Genomic DNA, 19,266 nt, shown 5'->3' with positions numbered 1-19,266 from the left:
ATGAAAACTCAATCACTTGAATTAGTATGAAATTTAACGTTTGTGACTTGTTTACAAAATTAGGACAATTTGGTCCCCTAAAAACCAATTGATTGAGAATCAATTTTAATTAATTGATATTATCTCTTTTATTTAATAATTAGAATTAGACTAAAACTAACAAATTCCCTACTTTTGATTCGAGAGAAATATATCTTGCATTACTTTGATTATTGATTGAAAACTATTAATTCAAAATAATAATAATAATAATAACAACAATAACATTTAATTTCTTTTCCTTTTTCTGGCCACAATCAACCCCCATGCTAATATAGTATTTGATTATTAAAGTTTTCTTGCATTTTTTATTTCTTTATTGGAGGCCTAGCATCGATTCTCCCCAACTAGCACTATTCTACCTATCAATTCATTAATAAGTTGGACAATTTTTTTTTTTTTTTTTTTTTTGAAGAGCTTTTAGATAGTGATAATTTTTTTACCTAATTCTTTTGTTTAATGTTTAAGATTGTATCGACTCTTAGGCTATTGAATGTATCTTTCTTGTAATTGTATTGATTCTTTTTATGCCATAAAGATTAATTCTTGTTAATTTTTTCATTCTTAACGACCCTATCTAAAATACTTCTTTCAATAATTTAGCAAAATTTGTGTTGACTAAAGACATGTTTAGAATCTCAGAAGAAAATATTTTTCAAAAATGCATTTTCATTTAAGCATTTTTTCTAAAAACTCCTTGAAATAAAGACATATACTACAAATTTTTCAAAAATGTATTTGGTAATTTTTTTTCAAAAGTGTTTTTAGGTAAAATTTTGTTTCAATTGTTATATATACTAAAGGTATTTTTATAATTTCAAATTACAATAGAAGAATTTGTATGTGGAGGTTATGATAGGCGCTGGCTAACAATAATCGAGAATGATGCTCAAAGGTGGCTGACAACAGTCACTGTAAAATGATAATAAGAAGTTAGTGGTAGCGGTCGCGAAAGCCAGTCAACGGCGGTCACTAAAAATAGTTGTTAGCAATTGGCTTGCATGGTCACCAAAAACCAATCGACGAAAGTAACTCAACAATATTTCCCAAGAAACACTAAACAAAAGTTAGCCAACAATGGTCACCAAATAATAGTAGATAAAAGCTGGTCGACAACGATAATAAAAAATGGTCCTTAGTAGTTGATCGACAACTGAAATTGAAAAATGATTTATGACAGCTGGCCAGAAACTATTAACAAAAGTTAACCAACAACGGTCAAAGAACGATCAACGAAAGTTAATCGACAATAATCACCAAACAATGATGAACGGAAGTTGGTCGACAACTATTACAAAAAAAAAAACAGTTGTCGATAGTTGACCAAAAATTATTATAAAAAAATGGTCGACGAAAGTTAGACAACAACAAACACAAAAAACAATCGATGAAAGTTGACAGACAACAATCACCGAACAACGGTCGACAAAAGTTTATTGACAACGATCACCAAACAACAATCACCAAAAAATGGTCGAAGAAAATTAACCGATACAAGTCATCAATAAACGATTGACGAAAGTTCACTAGCAACAGTCATCGAACAACGATCAACATAGCTTGACCGACAACGATCATAAAAAAACAATCAATGAAAGTTTACCAACAACAATAATTTAAAAATGTTCGATGAAAGTTAGTCGGCAACGATCACCGAAAATGGTTAACTAAAGTTGGCTTGCAATGGTCACAAAAAAAGGTTCGAAAAGATTTGGCCAGCAATGGTCACTAAAAAACGTTCGATGAAAGTTAGCCAATAACCATTACTTAAAAATAGTAGACGAACAAAAAATGGTCAATGAAAGTTGACCATCAGAAATCAACAAAACACAATTACTACTTACTATTGTTGAAAACGATCAATAGTGTGATGGTAACAATCCCCAGAAAACAATCATAAAAATGTCGTTGAAAGTTGGTTGGCAACTGTTGTTGGAAAGTGGTCATTGAAAAATGACGACAAAAGGATGTGGGTGGAGGCCACTGAAAAACAATCTTCAAAAACAGTGATCGAAGGTTCATCAATAATGATCAACAGTGGTCAGTAGTTGTCTTGCGATGATAGCCAGAAAATGGCCACCCAAAGTTTGGTTGATAACAATTATTGGAAAGTGATCAACAAGGATTGGTTGGAAGCTCTTGTGAGAAAAACAGTAGATGAAAATTGGTTGTCAACAATCGAGAAAATTGTCAAAGGTTTGTAGGCCAGGACAATCAAAGGTGGTAGCCAGGGAGTTTCATTCAAATTAGGAAGATTAACCATTAAACACTTAAAAATTCACATTTCTGAAAGTTAGTTTTAAGTGATTATCTTTTCAAAATACATTTAAAGAGGTTCTCAAATAAATAATTTTTTTCAAAGACAACTTTCTTTTTTTTTTTTTTACATTTTGTAACGACCCAACTCCTTATACTGAGTCGAAGTCATTACTAAATGTAAAACATATGATTTAAGTCATAAAGTTTAGTAAAAACGAATAAAACTTCAGAAATTTATTTATGGAAATCAATCAGAATAATATGCAAAATGTAAATAAATGTTAAAATCCTACTCGGGCCCTATCTAATTTTAAAGAAATGAAATAGTAAATAGTGAAGAAAATAAAACTCAAGTACTAAACGTCAAAATAGGTGTAAGCGAAAGCAGAAATCCCTATGGCTCGCCACGGTCACTTCTGATCGCTCGCCAGCTTGCCTTTGCCCCTACCTCGGCCTCTACCTGAAAAACATGACATGGAGAGAGTGAGTATAAAATACTCAGTAAGGGACCAACTACTAGTCCCACTAGGTGCGTGTTAGCTTCCTATTAGAGTCCTGTAACTGGTACACAATCTCTGGCACGTTCCCGAACACGTGCAACATGCGCTCTCGTAGGAACGAAAATCTGGTCTTCGGTGTCCCGGGGGAGCACCTAGGACATGCTGGTCTGTAGTGAATCTGGGGGTAACACTAAGACAATCGGGATGCGAGGATCCCGTCGGATCACTCGAATCATATCTATATCCATGCTAGACTGGTGTCCCGTCGGACCACACAGTCCTAAATAGGTGGTGATCCCGAAGGACACCCATGCAGGTACGACTCTAATAGGCTAAGCTAACAAGTACCCTAACCATAACATACATGCACACAGCATCATCATGTAATCAAACCAGTCTAATCGCCAGTTCACAAACCATCACAATATCCAACATAGAATTACCACAAGTCACATCATCACAATATCATACCATCATGTAACCACATCATACTCTCATTAATTACATGTGTTATGCAGTCTAGTCCTTAACATGCGTAACTGGAGGTGTAAGTGGTCTCATGGTTCTATTCACAGAGCTAGTAGTAGAAATCTCTTACCTGGAGATTTGCTCGACGAGTCCTAACAGTGACAACACGCTTTCCCAAGCGGCGCAAATCCTAAAGGGTCAAAAGTTCACAATTTAGTAATTTGCCCTCAAGGGAAAATTGGGTTCAAGACTTACTGGAGGCGACTTACCCACGATCGAGGTTGCAGTGCTTGCCCTTGCTGAAGAAATCCAACGCTCCAAGTAAATTGGTCCACGACGTTCCTTAAAGGAATACTTTAATTTAGTCCAAATAAAATTATTAAGATTAAAGTTTCAAATCTTGGCTGGGTGTGAGAAACACTTTTGACTCACCAAAGTAGGTGGAAAGGAACCGGAGCAGACTGGCGGCTCAAGGGCAGGCGGATCAGCTCGGCTAAACGAGCAAGAACCGGCTCAGCTTGAAGGCTGGGGATCGGCTCGGGTTCGGTCAACGGCCGAAACGCGGGTTTGGCTTCGGGTTCGGGCGACGGTCGAAACACGGGTTCGGGCTTTGGCAGTTGGAGGCGTTCGGCTGACGACCGACGACCGCTGCTGCTCGGCGACACGGCGGGACGAAGTTTCACGCGACGGCAGGCGGCTGCGAACGGTTCGGCTGTAGGTCGCGAAGGGTGACGCGGGTGATTCGGCTTCGGGCGACGGCTAGGCTTTGGCGAATCGGCGACGACTTGCAGATGGGGTTTTGGCTTGAGATTGCGGCTGGCTCCCGAATGTTTTGACTTGAAATCGGCGGCGAAGGCGACGGCGCGACGAGGCTGAGGTCGGCGGCTAGGGTTTCAAAAATAATCTTTAGTTGCTCTCTCTTATCTTTTCCAAAAATAACTTTCTACCTTTTTGGTACACAGGTCCCAATACTTATTTAAATCTATTTACTCTATCTTCTCTCTCTTTCCCTAAATCTCACCAAAATTCCCTTTCTTCTCCTTCTTCTTTTTTTTTGAAAATTTCTTTCCTTCTTTCCCTCGATTAGGTCCTCACATCTCTCCCTTAACCAACCAACATTTAATTAACAACCAAAACTTCACCAAATTATTTCCAAATAAAACAATTAAAAACCAACCACAATAAAATAAAATAAAATAACTCTAACCCTTAATTAATCACAAATCAAAATGACAAAGTTCCTCAAAATTTGAATTTTCCATAACCACACTTAACATTAATAATAAATGAGAAATCAAATTTGTTGGGGCGTTACACATTTAATTGCTTCCGAATTAATGTAAATGTTTGCGAAATCAATTTTAGAAATGTCATTTTATACTATTTCTCATATTAGCACAATCAAAACATGGAAATCTCTGTGTATTAAACTTCACAATGGGTCTTTCCACAAAAATAAACGGTTGAAATTTCTCAATTAGTCCTTCCACAGAAACAAATGGTTGAAATTTCTCAACTAGTCCTTTCCAAAAAATTAATGGTTGAAATTTGGTAATAGAAAGCTACTATTATTGATACATATGAGTAGAGAATATTGAGTTGCAAGCAAAGACTAAAACATTTTCCTTTTTCTTCTTTTTTGACAATCCCAAGTAACGTATTTCAATTATTCAATTGCACATTAAAAATAAATTTGAGTATTATTTTAAAAGATTAAAGTTGACAAAAATAAATAAACAAATAACTTATGGTGTAGATTTAAGAAACACGCTGTTTGTGGCTTGTAATGAATTGCATTTCTCCTGTCTTCTAAAATTCATATTTCGATTCAATATTTTGGATTCTCAATTTAACCTTCTCTTTCTCACATTTTAATGTTTTACCATCTTCCTCTTATTCTTAATTATCCTAATTACATATTAGCTCTTCAATAATCCAAATTACATATTAACTCTTCAACGATCTTAAAATATTATTTTAGTTTTCAAATTTTAAAGTTTCTCCAATTTTAGTCTCTATAATTTTTTTATAACATGCCGAAATATAAGGTAATTTTAATTTTAATTATCTTAAAACAATTTTATTTATGTCGGAGTTATTTTTGGTGTAATTTGAGTTAATCGGTGAGATTTGTTTGTTTTTTGGAAATTGGGATTAATTAATATTTTTGGGAGAATATTTAATTAGTAGAATTTTGGTATCGTAAATCTTTGATTTAAGCCGAATGTTATTGGTTGTTTATATTAGTGAGATTATGGGTAATTATATAAATGTGATTATATAATTAATTAAATTATGAAGGTTAAGAATAATTATATTATGAAGATAATATAATTATTTAAGAAAATGTATTGTGTTTTGGGGAAGAGGATAAAAATGATGTGATGGGAAGATTTAACGAGGAAAGAGAATAAAATTATTTGATTTGATTTGCATTAAATGAAGAGAGAAAATGTGATTAAGTTATTTTGAAAAGAACGAAGAAAAACGGAAAAATGAAAGAATATAATAATGATAATGATATTATTATTATTATTATTATTTTATTTAAATAGGCCTCCTCAGCAAGCGTGCAAACCATTCATCATCTTCTTCCTCACACATAAACCCTAGGCGTCGCCGCTTGTAGTTCTACGTCCACCTCTGCCGCACTCCGTCATCTCCCTCCTTCCGATCGACAGCCACCACGAAACGCAGTCCATTCAAGTCGTCATTGAAGTCGAGGCGCCCGCAAGCCGATTCCCTCTATTCGCAAGTCGTCTATTTCTCTCCGGTAAGCTCGTGTTCCTTCGTCAACACCGCATTATTTTTGTCGTCTCTATTCGATCGTTGCATCGCTCCACCGTTGACCGTCGTTTGAAGTGCCATCACAAAAAGCACCAAGCCATTTTCCTTACACTAGCCGTTCATCTGCCTCAACCGAGTTGTTCTTTGCATCCGAGCCGCCACCCCCTTCGCGAGCCGCTAGCCTAGTTTTAGTCATTTTCCACATATTTTTTGTAAGTTTTGATTGGGTTTTAGGTATGCCCATCAAATATTAATTTTGGATTCTAAATAATTTAAATTTAGATTAAATTAAGTTATTTTTTATGAAGGCTTGGTTAAATCTAATTGGAAGAAACTTTGGTTTTTCCCCAATTAATTAGGTTGAATTGGAATTCAACCTCAACTTTGGGTAAGATGAATTAATTTGATTTTAGGTCTTTAAGAAACCATTCATATTATTATTTTAGTTATTGGGTTCCCTTGTTGTTTAGGACTTGACTGTTTGGAAAGCTTGATCGTGACCATTAGGATAATTTTGTTAAGCTAATCTCGAGGTAAGAGATTCTCCTACTAAACTCTCATACTGGAGTTAAGAGTTTGTATGTGATTTCTCTATTATGCATGAATGTAGCTAAAATGCATAATGTATTGATGACGTATGTTGATGACTGATAGTTCTGACTAAGTTATGTCGATGACGATGACTGATTTATGTTAATGATGATGCATGAAATATTAATCTCATGATTTAAGAACGTTATGATTAATATTCATGTCATGTTATGATGTGCTACATGCTATGGATTGGGTGTTTGTTAACTTTATCTATCAAAGTTGTACCCGCATGGATGTCCCTCGGATCACCACCTTTTTATGACTATGTGGTCAATGGGATTACTAGTCTATCATGAGAGGTTATGTATATGAGTGGTCTGACGGGGTCACTTACAGCCCGATTGTCCTAAGTGTTCCTTTAGGTTCATTGGAGACCAGTTTGTCTTAAGTGTTCCTTTAAGTTTAACAAAGATCATTTTTGTCCTAGGTGTTCCTTTGGGTTCACCGAAGACCAAAGATGTTCCTACGGGATAATTAGATTGCGTGTGTTCGAAAATGCACCAATTGAAAGGTACTTCTTTACAGGACTATAATGGAAAGTTAACAGACACCTAGTAGTAGGTCCTTTAATGAGTATATGTTTATACTCACTCTTTTCATGTTTAATTTTTTAGGCAACGGTAGAGGTAGTGGGGTAGAGGAAAGCTGTCGAATGACAATAAGTGACCATGACTTACCATAGAAAAACCTTTTGTTTCTGCCCTTACAATTATGATTTTAGTATTTTTTTTTTTAATTATTTCTCTTTTAAAACTAGATAGGACCTGAGCTTAAATTTTATTCTTAGAGATTTATTTTTACATACTTTTATTTATTTAACATGTTAATAAGCATTTGAGGTTTTCAACTAAAGTTAGTGTTATTTTCCATTTTGGTTAAGAAAGTTTTTAGTTTTTTTAGTAATGACCTCAACTTAGTATAAATAGTTGTGTCGTTACATTTTTAAATGCTCATTATTAGTATTTGTGTTTCCTTTAACTCCTAAATTTAAGGAAAAATTTTAAATATAACAAGAAAAAAACAAAATTGAAACTATTTACAAAATATATTAAAATATATTGAATTCTTTCTAGTGCATTTAAGTATTTACTATATTTCATAAAATGTATCAAATTGTTTTGCTATGGGTAAGAGTATGTCTTCCAAAAGTTAATTTTCACTAAAATGGATCTAAAGAATAATAATTTTCATGTTAGAAATTATAATACGTTGAATATGTTTGTTTAAAATTTATGGTACAAATCGTAGTATATAGATTAAAATTGGTGATCTAAATTTGAAAAATGTAATAGAGACTAAATTGTATTACATAGTGAAGTATTTTAAAATATTAAAGTTGGAAGAGAAAATATTTAATACCATATCGTATATGTATATGTTTAAGAAACACAAACACGTTACATTGACGTGGCACATTAGCGTTCATTATCATCCAAAAAAAACTTCATGCTGAATTTTTAAATAAATAAAGTCAATAAATAAATAAATAAATAAAATCATTCAAAAGTTTCCAACTTTATTTGAAAAGTATGCAGCCAAAAGAGAATAAATAAAATGGCAGACTTGGTTTTACCACACCTTCTGCTTAGTCCTTTAATGGAGTCATCGATCACTCTTATTCTTCATTCCTTTTTCCCCTTCTCTTCTTCTTCTTCTTCTTCTTCTTCTTCTTCTTCTTCTTCTTCTTCATCTTCTTCTTCATCTTCTTCTTCTTCTCCTTCTTCTTCATCTTCTTCTTCTTCTTCTTCTTCATCTGCCCTTAAAACTGGGCTTCATTTTCTTTTTCATATTCATACGTTCTTCGATTTCGATTCCCGTTTCTTTTCGCTTTGAAAAACCATCAAAATACACCTCTCTGCGTGGACTGTGGACCCCTTTACAAGGTTAGTTTATTCCCCATTAATTCGGTTTCTCGCAATCAGAATTTCACAGGATAAGGCCCGCATTTCGAGGCCTTTTGTCTGTTTCTAGCTATTATGGGTTAGATTGTTCTTGTCGTTTTACATAACTGATAACACTCTCTAATTCATGATTGTGTTCGATTATATTTTTAGTTTCTTGTGTTGAATCTTTCCGATTTGATGTCGGTTGACTCTCCATTGTTGGGGGAAAGTATGGAAATTCAATAGTGCTCCCAGGGTCTGATTATAATTGACTTCAACTATTCAGAGGTTTATTGACTCTTTGGAGATATTATTGGGTCATTGTTTTATGCTTTTGGGTGTCTTTTATTGGAATTGAAAAGACATTCTTGCTGAAATCTCTTTTCATCTGATTCTTGTAATTTCCTTATTGTATCTATAGATCAAGGAAGAAGGGTTTTGGTTGAATTTATGTCTTTTTCTTGTTCTTATGTTATTACTTACATTCTTTTTTCTGTGGTTCTGATGTGAACTTTTGTGATTGCAATCAGAATATGATTGAAAAGGAATTTTTCACTGAATATGGTGAAGCTACTCAATACGAGATCGAAGAAGTTGTTGGTAAAGGGAGCTATGGAGTTGTGGCATCTGCCATTGACACTCATTCTGGTGAGAAAGTTGCTATCAAGAAGATAAATAATGTGTTTGAGCATGTTTCTGATGCCACGAGGATTCTAAGAGAAATTAAGCTTCTTCGGTTTCTTCGACATCCTGATATTGTTGATATAAAACATATAATGCTCCCTCCATCCAGAAGGGAGTTCAAAGATTTATACATTGTTTTTGAGTTGATGGAGTGTGATCTTCATCATGTACTAAAAACTAATGATGATCTCACTCCTCAGCATCATCAATTTTTCTTATATCAACTTCTTAGAGCATTGAAGTATATACATTCAGGTTGGGCCTCTCATTTTTGTATGGCTTTGGTGAATATCTTTCTACACACTTATAGCCTCTGATTTCTTTTGGGGGTTTTCAGCTCATGTGTTCCATAGAGACTTGAAGCCGAAGAATATACTTGCCAATGCAGACTGCAAGCTGAAGATCTGTGACTTTGGACTTGCACGTGCATCTTTCAATGATGCCCCGTCTGCTATCTTTTGGACTGTATGTGCTTCTCGTTGTACCAAGATAACAAATGGTTTAAAATCCATTCTAGGAATGACAAGCTTGTTGTAAGTTGATTTGATCCCGTTTGATTTGGCTGACTTTAATCTCTTCTTTATAGGATTATGTCGCTACTCGATGGTACCGTGCTCCTGAACTTTGTGGTTCGTTTTTCTCAAAGGTAATTAAATGATTTCCTGCTCTACAATCTTCTTTCCATCCATGTTTCTTTAATATTGCAGGATGTAATCGGGGATTTGTCCTCTATCTGTCTGTTTCTATTTTGTTTTATCTGTCACCTTCACTAGTTCAGTTATAATGCTGATAATTTTCTTTCATAGTCTTGTTCCTTCAAAAAAATGGTAAAGGAAAAGAAGTTCAATCATCAATCATGTAGTGTGAAATGTTTTTATATAATATGAAGCTGGCTTTGCCACTTCTCTCTCTCCCTCTTGCTCTCAGATAGATAGCCATACATACATCATACCTTTTTTTAAAATGGAAACGAGCCTCTTTGCTCAAAGTACAAGAGAAGTATACCAAGAGCAAAAAGGGCTAAAAGGACATATATAGCATAAACGGACACTAGATAGAACATAACAAAAATACAACAAGCTGGACAAGACCTTCTAGAACCCAAGCAAAACAAGAACTAAATACAAAGCAAATGAAAAATCTTTCAAAAGGGAGCCCCAAATCAGCTGAAATCTAAATAAAAAAATTCCTTAAAAAATGAATGTCAAGGAAAGCACCAAGAAAAGGCTACCTGCCGTGCTGTTTCAAGCTTGATCTTCATCTGCCTTCTTCTTGTAGTTGTCATAGGGTTTCCCCAGAGGATCATGTACTTTGTGTAATTTTGCAACTTGTTCAGACATCTATATGTTCCAAATAGTCGACCGTTGAAAATTGTTTCTATATTCCTATTTCCAATTGTACTTCCAAAGTAACTTCATGGTCACATCACAGTACCTGTAGTTGTCATAGCTACATTTTCCCCTTTTCTTTTTCATTTTCGCATTTTCTTGCTATCTTCACACATCTTCCTCACATATGTGCACACTCGAAAGGAGGGCATGGTAGATTCATCTTAAATCCTCGGCGAACAATTTGAAGAGGTTGCTTTTCGTGTTCCCCATCTTGCAAAGCCTCAAGAGACTGCGAAAATGACAGAAAAAGAAAAAAGATGTCTATGACTTTTCTCATTTTGAATGTGGAAGCATTGACCCAATAAAGTGTTATGCATCACACTGGGAGTTAATGTAGACCTCAACTAAAGCTCACAGCCAAGCATCTCAAGGAGTAGTCTTAAGCTTGTAACTGCATGAGAGAATTCAAATTTATCGCTACTTATATGATTAAGTATGATCTTAAGAAAAATGGGATAATACTCCAATATCTCTTATTCAAAGGCAGGACGCCCCTGGCACCCAAGCAATGACTTAATCCCAAACCATACAGATAAACGGTCTAGCTGTACTCTTGGCCTTGGCATCTGAGAAGTTGATGGCAGAGCTTCTGTTTCCTGAAAAATTATAAAAATCTTAAGCAAAGGCTGCTTAGGTTCCAAATCTGTCGCCATCCTTTGGTGGCCCTTCCAATAGGGAAACTCTTGTGAGCCTATCTTGTGATGTTGAAGTCCCCACCAACACACCAAGCTTGCGTGCGATATCTGGACTGAGAGAGCAACTCTCGCCGTACAAATTTTCTGTCCTTGTAATCGTTGGGGCCATACATGTTGTGAGGCATTTGACAGTTAAGAGACTAACCTCCATTCAATGATTCTAATACAATTAATTTGTTCATATCCCATATGGTGAGCAAACCTCCTGAAAAACCATCTGATTCCACAAAATCCCAACCTACATCCTTGGAGCTCCAGATTGATTTGATAAAACTCAAGTCAAATTCATCTTTCTCTTTTATTTTTTATTTTTAAAATTTTAAAATTTAAATTTTTTTATTCTTGAATTTAGATTAGCAGTGTGTTGGATTATCACATATCAGACATATGATTTGACTTTTTAAAAATGTTTATGGCTGTGCTGTGCGCTGCAGAATCCAGTATTAAAATTAATAAAACTGAAGATTAATTCTAGAAATATAAGTAAATATTTTAATGGTTTCTTATACTCTTTAACAATTCCATTTATGATTTTGGTGGAGAATGATAGAAGTACAAGGTTGACTACTGATAGTCTCACCTGTGAAGAACTGTGAACAACGTGAAAAGCGTATTGTGCAATAGCAACCCCATTTATTTCCACACTTTGTTGTTACCTTATTTATTTATTTCAAAGAATCAGTTCAGTATAGCTTGCGCAAGCCTACTGTTAGAAATGTGTGAAGTTTTAAATCTATTTTGTCTGTCGGCTTAAAACTTTAGGTCTGGTAGGGGCTCAATTTGTTATTAGAGAAAGAGCTCTTGAGTTTCTGTAGTGTTGTTTCCTTTCTATCTCAGATAATAGTCATCGTCTTGTCAAGTTAGAGGAAATTATATAGAACATGTATGAAAGTTTAAATGTATCCTAGACTATATCGGCTCAATCTTTAACTCTAATGCTCATCCTTTACTTCATGATGTGATATTCACATTTCCATATGTGTTGTTGAGTTGGTATGGATTTAAAAATAGCTTCGTCATTTTCTGAAGTGAACAACTCTTACATGTCAAAGTTGTTTAGTCTGACTACACACTTTCACAGCAGCATGCGAATAATAAATGTCCAACCCTACTTTATGTCATGATTAAGTAGAATATTGGAGTGATCTGTAATATCCTAAATGCTCTATTTTAATTTTAGTACTGCGAAAAATGAATTTCCTGTTCTTGTCCACTGTAATCTTATTTTGTACAGTAGTATTGGTTGTTTCCCCAAGTTTTTTGTTCTTCCAGTTTTTAGAAATCATGCAGGTAAGGAAATGGTTGAACCAAAAACATTGAACGTGGTTTTATAAAGTGAACTTCTATGTGCTCATCTGGCTAAGGTTTCCCACATTTACCATAACATATTTTCGTGGACTATAATTTGCAGTATACACCAGCTATTGATATTTGGAGCATAGGATGTATATTTGCTGAAATGTTGGCAAGCAAGCCTTTGTTCCCTGGGAAAAGTGTTGTCCATGAGCTGGATCTAATAACTGACCTACTTGGTACCCCTTCAGCTGAATGTATTGCTAAGGTTTCTATTTCAGATTTTATCCTTACAGTTTTCATATATTGATCCTGATTGTACACTGACATTGTTCTTATTTATAGATTCGTAATGAAAAGGCTAAAAGGTATTTGAGTGGCATGAGAAAAAAAGATCCGATACCTCTGTCGAAAAAGTTTCCTAATGCAGACCCGCTAGCTCTTCGTTTACTTGAACGTCTGCTTGCATTTGATCCTGATGATCGCCCTTCCGCTGAGGAGGTGGGATCCAGTGATACTAATCTTTATCCCCTTTTTAATTATCATCACTTTTGTAGAACTCATTAACCTTTAATGTTCTTTCTGTAGGCATTAGCTGATCCTTATTTCCATGGACTGGCTAATCTGAAGGATGAACCATCCAGGCAACCCATTTCAAAACTCGAGTTTGAGTTTGAAAGGAGAAAGTTGACCAAAGATGATGTCAGGGAGCTTATATATAGAGAAGTATGATCATCGTTTAATCATTGCTTCATGCAACTGCTGATCAGATGTTTTCACTTTTGGTTTTCAAGCAATTCTGATTAGTCCATTTAAATTATCCTTTGAACAGATTTTGGAGTATCACCCTCAAATGCTTAAGGAATACCTTCAAGGTTCTGGGAGCCACTTTTTGTATCCCAGGTAACAAACTCTTACTGATTTACTAATGATTTATTTGGAAGGGATTATAGTAATTTCTTTTCTTTTTTTTTTTAACTTCAAAAACTTTTAATTTAGTGGAATTGACCGATTCAAGCGACAATTTGATCATCTTGAGGAACGTTCTGGTAAAGGTGAGAGAGGCAGTCCACTTCTAAGGAAGCATGCCTCCTTGCCTAGGTATATAATTCGTATTTGAACAAAAGCAATAAGCAAGTTATGTATTACAAATTTCATCTTTTCTTTCGTTGGTTTGACGCAACCTTCTCGTTTGCTTATCTTCGACTATCATAGGGAGCGAATATATACACTGGGAGATGTAGATGATGATGATGAAAAACATAAAACAGAATACCGAAATGCAGCTTCAGTTGAACGTGCAGTGATTCAAAGCCCTCCTGGACCTGCTTATCCATTAACTGCTCGGAACGATTGCAATAGTTATAACCTGTTGAGGAGTGCTAGTATAAATTGTTCTAAATGGGTGGATTAATTGGAAGGGTTGCAAGGTAAGTGGTTAATTGGAAAGAAATCAAAATATTCTAAAATTATATAACTTGTTTGCTTTCTCCTTGCAGGAAAGAAAGATGCAACATTGCTGGTCTTCCTCAGATTCTTAATTTGTAAAATTATCCTGATTCTTATGTCTTTAAACATGCCTTTAACTTTTATACTGCTATATGGTTCCACTCGTAGGCCACTGAAAGTAATTGTCAGGGCTGATTAAATGGTTGTACAAGTAGAAATGTCTACAAGAAATGCTTATATAATGCAAAACCAAAGACCAATTTTATGCTATTTGGGTCATGATATGTGTGCTAACGTGGTTTAAAACTAGTGAAGCTTTCTTTTTCTAACTTTGATCTTATTCCATAGTGTTGAAAAGTGCTTGTAGTACTCATGTACTCCATACACTTGATTGGGAATCCAGAAAAGACGTCAGTTCTTAAGAAATAGGGCCAAACAATAATCTTAAAATCAAACCAATCAATTTAGTGTTTAATTTTATAATGTTAAGCGCAATTTTCATATTAATAAAATTGATTTATAATATAATTAAAAACATTATTCGAGACCTTTAAAAAAAAAAAAAAAAAAAAAAGGAAAGAGTGATTTAAACCGCATTATATCTAGACGCACGTTTACAAACAGTCTTTTGTGGCACTGTTAATTTTTTAATATTAGAGGAGACATTCATGGGTAAGGTCAGTTTGGTTTTGTATTGATTTTTTTGAATTCTAAATTGATCTTGATAGCATCTAGGGTAACGTAAAAGAATTTGTAGGAAAAATAAATAAATAAAAGTTGGTGTACGCTTGAGATCTTAGGAGATTTTGTAGGAAAAAAAATATACAAAAGTTGGAGTGTGCTGTGTGCTTGGATCTTAGGAGTCTGTCATAACTTTATATACATGGACAATTGAATTTACATGGACAATTATAATTTTTTTTTTTTTTTTATATTTGCGATTTCTACGATTTCTTACCAATGTCTTACCAATTTAGCACATTTTATTATCATTTCTAAAGGTACTATCCATCTTTCTTTTTTTTTTCTATTTCTTTTCCTTTCTTCGAGGACACTACCCATCACAATCATTCTATTAGTTTTGTCAATTTTAACGTGCATCGATTCTTGCCCTCGAACTGAGATGTGATTGAACACGATAACATGGTTATGCAAGAATTATTCCTAGTTAAGATTTTAACGTCATTTATAATCTTCTTAAAATACACACAGACACACACACCACACACATACAGATACACAGACGCACACGCACACGCGCGCACACACACACTAAGATGAGGCATTTTTAAAAACAGAAAAATAAATCAAAATATTTATGAGTTATAGTAAAACTTTAGATTTCATCAACGATAAAAACCGGTAGACTTCTATCAGTGTCTATTAATGTCACTGATAAACACATATCAGTGTCTATCAATATTTATTATTGATAGAATCTAAAAATTTTGTTATATGTTGTAAGTATTTTATCAAATTTACTATCTTTTGACAATTTTCCTATTAAGATTTTTATACATTTGATCCTCCCAATCATTAATTGTTTAGTACAGTTATTAAACTTTTAGAAGTTCTTTTAGAAACATATGTTTTGTATAAAGAATAATTTTTTTTTTGGAGTTATTCCACACTCCAGGGTTTATTTTTTAATTAATAAGAAAAAAGATTTAGACAGAAGACCTACTTTAAACATGAATTTATATAAATGTCCCAAAATTTTGTTAATTTTCTAAACTAAGATTCAAGATTTTTAATGACCCTTTTATCTTTCACATTAATTACAAATATTATATCTTTTCAAAATTATATAATAATATATATATACTATAATTAACTTATATCACATTTATCATGATTCTTAAAACTTATCTATTTAATAAATTAAATATATAATAATTTAATCTTATTTTTATTATATTATATGCAAATTAATTATGGTATATGTTTTAGTCAAATTTGGTAATAATATATTGAATATTTTTCACAACAGTAACATTTTTGTCTTAATTGCATATTGAACAAATGTTTTCTATGTACAGTTTACTACTTCCTACTTCCGACATCTTTCACCATTTTTTTCATCCACTTTACGTTATCTTTCTCTCGATTCCATCCGATTTGATTCAAATTCCGATCAATATTTATTTTTCCAATCATCTTTTATCCATCGTCTTTCACCCTTTTCCTGTCCACTTATCTGGTGAGTGCATATATCATATTATTTTATCCATTCAAGTTTCCGATCGAAAAAAATTTATGTTTAAACTTTCCAATCATTTCCTTCAACTATTAGTTTCATGTTATTAATTTTCTTTCTTAAATTGTGAAATATAGTATACAATATATAATGATCGCTATTCCCTTATTTAAATTTTGTTCGGTTAATAAACTTCTTTTTTTTTAAATATAATATACAATATATAATGAATTTTTTGTCCCTTTCTTAGTATATATGATTGTAGTATTAAAATGATTTTATATTATGTTCATTAGGTACACTTTCATTTTTATAAGAATACATAAAGAGTGACACATATTTATTATATACTAGTGCATATTTCAATTATTGTTATTATATGATCATTATATAATCATTATATACTCATGCATATTTGTAATAACACATAAGCAATGAGTCATATATTTGTATTATTTCTTGTCATGTAAGCACGCATACATTTTTATCTAATATTATGTTAAAAATATAGTGGTATAATGATCTATTTAAATCCAAATAGTTCCAATCACAATAAGATTTTACAAATTAACTTCCAAATATATGAAAATTAATACAACTTTGATGAAATATAATAAGTATATATAAAAATTATTGAATTAGGCTAAATATAGGAAAAACAGCAAAACAAAATAAAATGACGTTTTATATATACCTGACTATCTTTAAATAGGGAGTATATACTATAAATTACGTGGCATATATACTCTATTCACCGTAAATTTTCTTTATTCGAAAACTTTCAATAGCATACTATATTTCATAATTTCATAACATTATTAATAATATAAAACGAATATGAATTCACCCGCGAAAATTGAAGGAGATTAATGGAATAATAAAGAATGGACGGAGAGAGATAGAGAGAAATTGGAGGGAGGGAAAAGTTTTTTAACAAAATCACCAACAAATTATTCAAATCTCAGGCTTGTCTCTTTTTCCTTCTTTTCCTCTCCCAACTTCAGATATGCGACCTCCAACACCGTTTCGTTTTCATCTCCAAAACTCTCCTCTCCGTTCTGATGAATTCTTTCGTTTTTTCCTCCGAATCTTAGCATTGATGGTTGCATTTTCACACGTTGCCTCCGAAACAGTTCTCCTTCCTCTCTAATTGAGTTGATTGGCTTCGTTTCCACGCGTTGTCTCCGAAACCGTTCTCCTTCCCCTCTCTGGTTCGTTGCATGGTTGCGCTTCCAGTCTTATGTCGCTTTGACTTCCCTTTGCCACTCTGACTTCCCCTTGTCGCTCTGACTTCTCCTTTGCCCCTAGTACATGTGTACATAAATAGCCTTCAAGGGACAGATACTACAAGTGAGTATGGTAGAGGCATCGATGGAGCACGGTAGGTGGCCGGTTTTTCTCGGGTTTGTACACATTTCCTAAAAGCCGATGATGAGGTTCGATTTCATGTTTATTGTTGTGTTGCTATTTCGTTCGGTCCTTTTTTATATATAATCAAAGTAGCATTTTGTGCATTCTTCTGCTTATGTAATCCAAAGTATTGTTTATTTGTTTGGTCATCTGTGTTCTGATGTGATCTCTATTTTTTTTTTTTTTTTGTTAACCATTTACGTGCATTCCATTTTACAAGCATTATGAGTTCTCTGTTTTCCCATAGCATTAACGTAATTTTGCTTATCTATGCATAATTTTTTTTTTCACATTCTTGTGCCCTCTGTTGATGGCCGCAGAACTCTGTAAATCTGGCCAATTCTACTTTCTAGTCCATTTGCTTATTTGATCACATTTTTTTTATCATACACTAATCTTAGCTTTGTTGCTGCCTACTAGTCTGATCTGTTCATACCTAAGCTTACCTCTGATGTACCACCTTTGACTGTCTTTTCCCTCTTTGACATGGGTTGTACTGTTCATGTTGAATCCATTATTTCCTGGGATTTCCTAGTTGTGTACTGCTCATAATCTTCACCTGCTGTGGATCATTAAATGCTACCATCCCTGTATTATAAGTATGTTGCCTGGTGCCACATTCCATTGCATCCTCACGTGTTCTTTTGCACATACATCTTCACTTGTTTGCTTCACTGATTTGTATTGCTTGCTGTCCTCTATTAAGTTTCCTACAGTTTGCACCTCATTCCATTGTTTAGAACGAAATTCAATCCTCAAACCGTGTTGTTTGTTACTTGCTTCTTCTTTCCGTGATGTTCATCTTCACAAAATAGTACTTCATGCTATCCATGTTGATGTGAATTGTTTGCTACTGCCTCCATTTAAGGGACATAAAAAAAATGTTCTCATTCTTCTTTCTCACTGCTTTCAGTGACATGTTTTTGCAAAATAAAATTGTATGCTTAGTATGTTGATTGTTGATGTACCCTTTTAATTATGTTTGTTAGTCCTTCCATTCAAATGCATCTTTGAAGTGAAATTCTTCATTTTCATGTAATTTTTCACTGCTTTCCGTGAATTCCATTCTTAGAAAAATATTTGAAGTTGTCCACATCGTTTGTTGCTTTTTTGCTTTACACAAATTTTCTCATACATGAAAATGAAATCAAAGTTCGAATGCATGAACGAACTTCTATTTTTTTGGTTCTTCATATTTTCAGGAAGAAACTTCCAGTACTTAATCGTGTGAGGTAATATGGCTGCCACCCCCATATTGCACTTTCCATTTCCTAAGTTGTATGGGTTTTAACTTACTATGTAGTCATTTCTTCACAAACGATTTAAATTTTATCGAACAATTATTGTGGGCTTTGTATATATATTTTTTATGAATATATTGGTCTCCTTTTTTTTGCAAAAATTGTATGCTACAATGCATTATTTCTTCGACATAGACTTTACAAAATTGAAACTCCAAATTTATTTTCAAAGTGTCATTTAGGTATAACTACACATAATTAACTTAAGGTAACGCATTTAAACATAGATATGCATTGTATATAGTAAATTTTCCATTGCATATGATCTTGTTGCACAATATTCACGAATTGGTTTAGGATTAACATTTGAGGGTAA

The 19,266-nt window shown here is 33.6% G+C and overlaps 1 protein-coding gene across 11 annotated transcripts; it reads left to right on the top strand.

Annotated features, from left to right (window-relative positions):
* The first annotated feature begins 5,849 nt into the window (after positions 1 to 5,849).
* Positions 5,850 to 14,312, top strand: LOC103495075 (mitogen-activated protein kinase 9-like). 11 transcript variants are annotated; one of them, XM_051091462.1, is made up of 13 exons: positions 5,851 to 6,039; positions 6,362 to 6,441; positions 6,524 to 6,586; positions 9,061 to 9,469; positions 9,552 to 9,679; positions 9,801 to 9,860; positions 12,712 to 12,861; positions 12,939 to 13,094; positions 13,182 to 13,319; positions 13,426 to 13,496; positions 13,593 to 13,694; positions 13,809 to 14,023; positions 14,093 to 14,312. In XM_051091462.1, exons 4-12 carry the CDS (start codon positions 9,064 to 9,066, stop codon positions 14,005 to 14,007), a joined length of 1,410 nt encoding a protein of 469 aa, XP_050947419.1. In that variant the 5' UTR covers positions 5,851 to 6,039; positions 6,362 to 6,441; positions 6,524 to 6,586; positions 9,061 to 9,063; the 3' UTR covers positions 14,008 to 14,023; positions 14,093 to 14,312. The 11 variants fall into 11 exon arrangements, with proteins under 11 accessions (XP_050947421.1, XP_050947419.1, XP_050947417.1 ...); XM_051091460.1 differs by having other exon boundaries at positions 5,851 to 6,265; XM_051091461.1 differs by lacking the exon at positions 6,362 to 6,441.
* The last annotated feature ends 4,954 nt before the right edge of the window (positions 14,313 to 19,266 follow it).

Source organism: Cucumis melo, chromosome 10 (genome assembly GCF_025177605.1).
Source record: "Cucumis melo cultivar AY chromosome 10, USDA_Cmelo_AY_1.0, whole genome shotgun sequence".
NCBI classification, from domain to species: domain Eukaryota; kingdom Viridiplantae; phylum Streptophyta; class Magnoliopsida; order Cucurbitales; family Cucurbitaceae; genus Cucumis; species Cucumis melo.
Note: the sequence above shows the minus strand (reverse complement) of the source record. Positions and strands in the feature narration are given on the sequence as shown.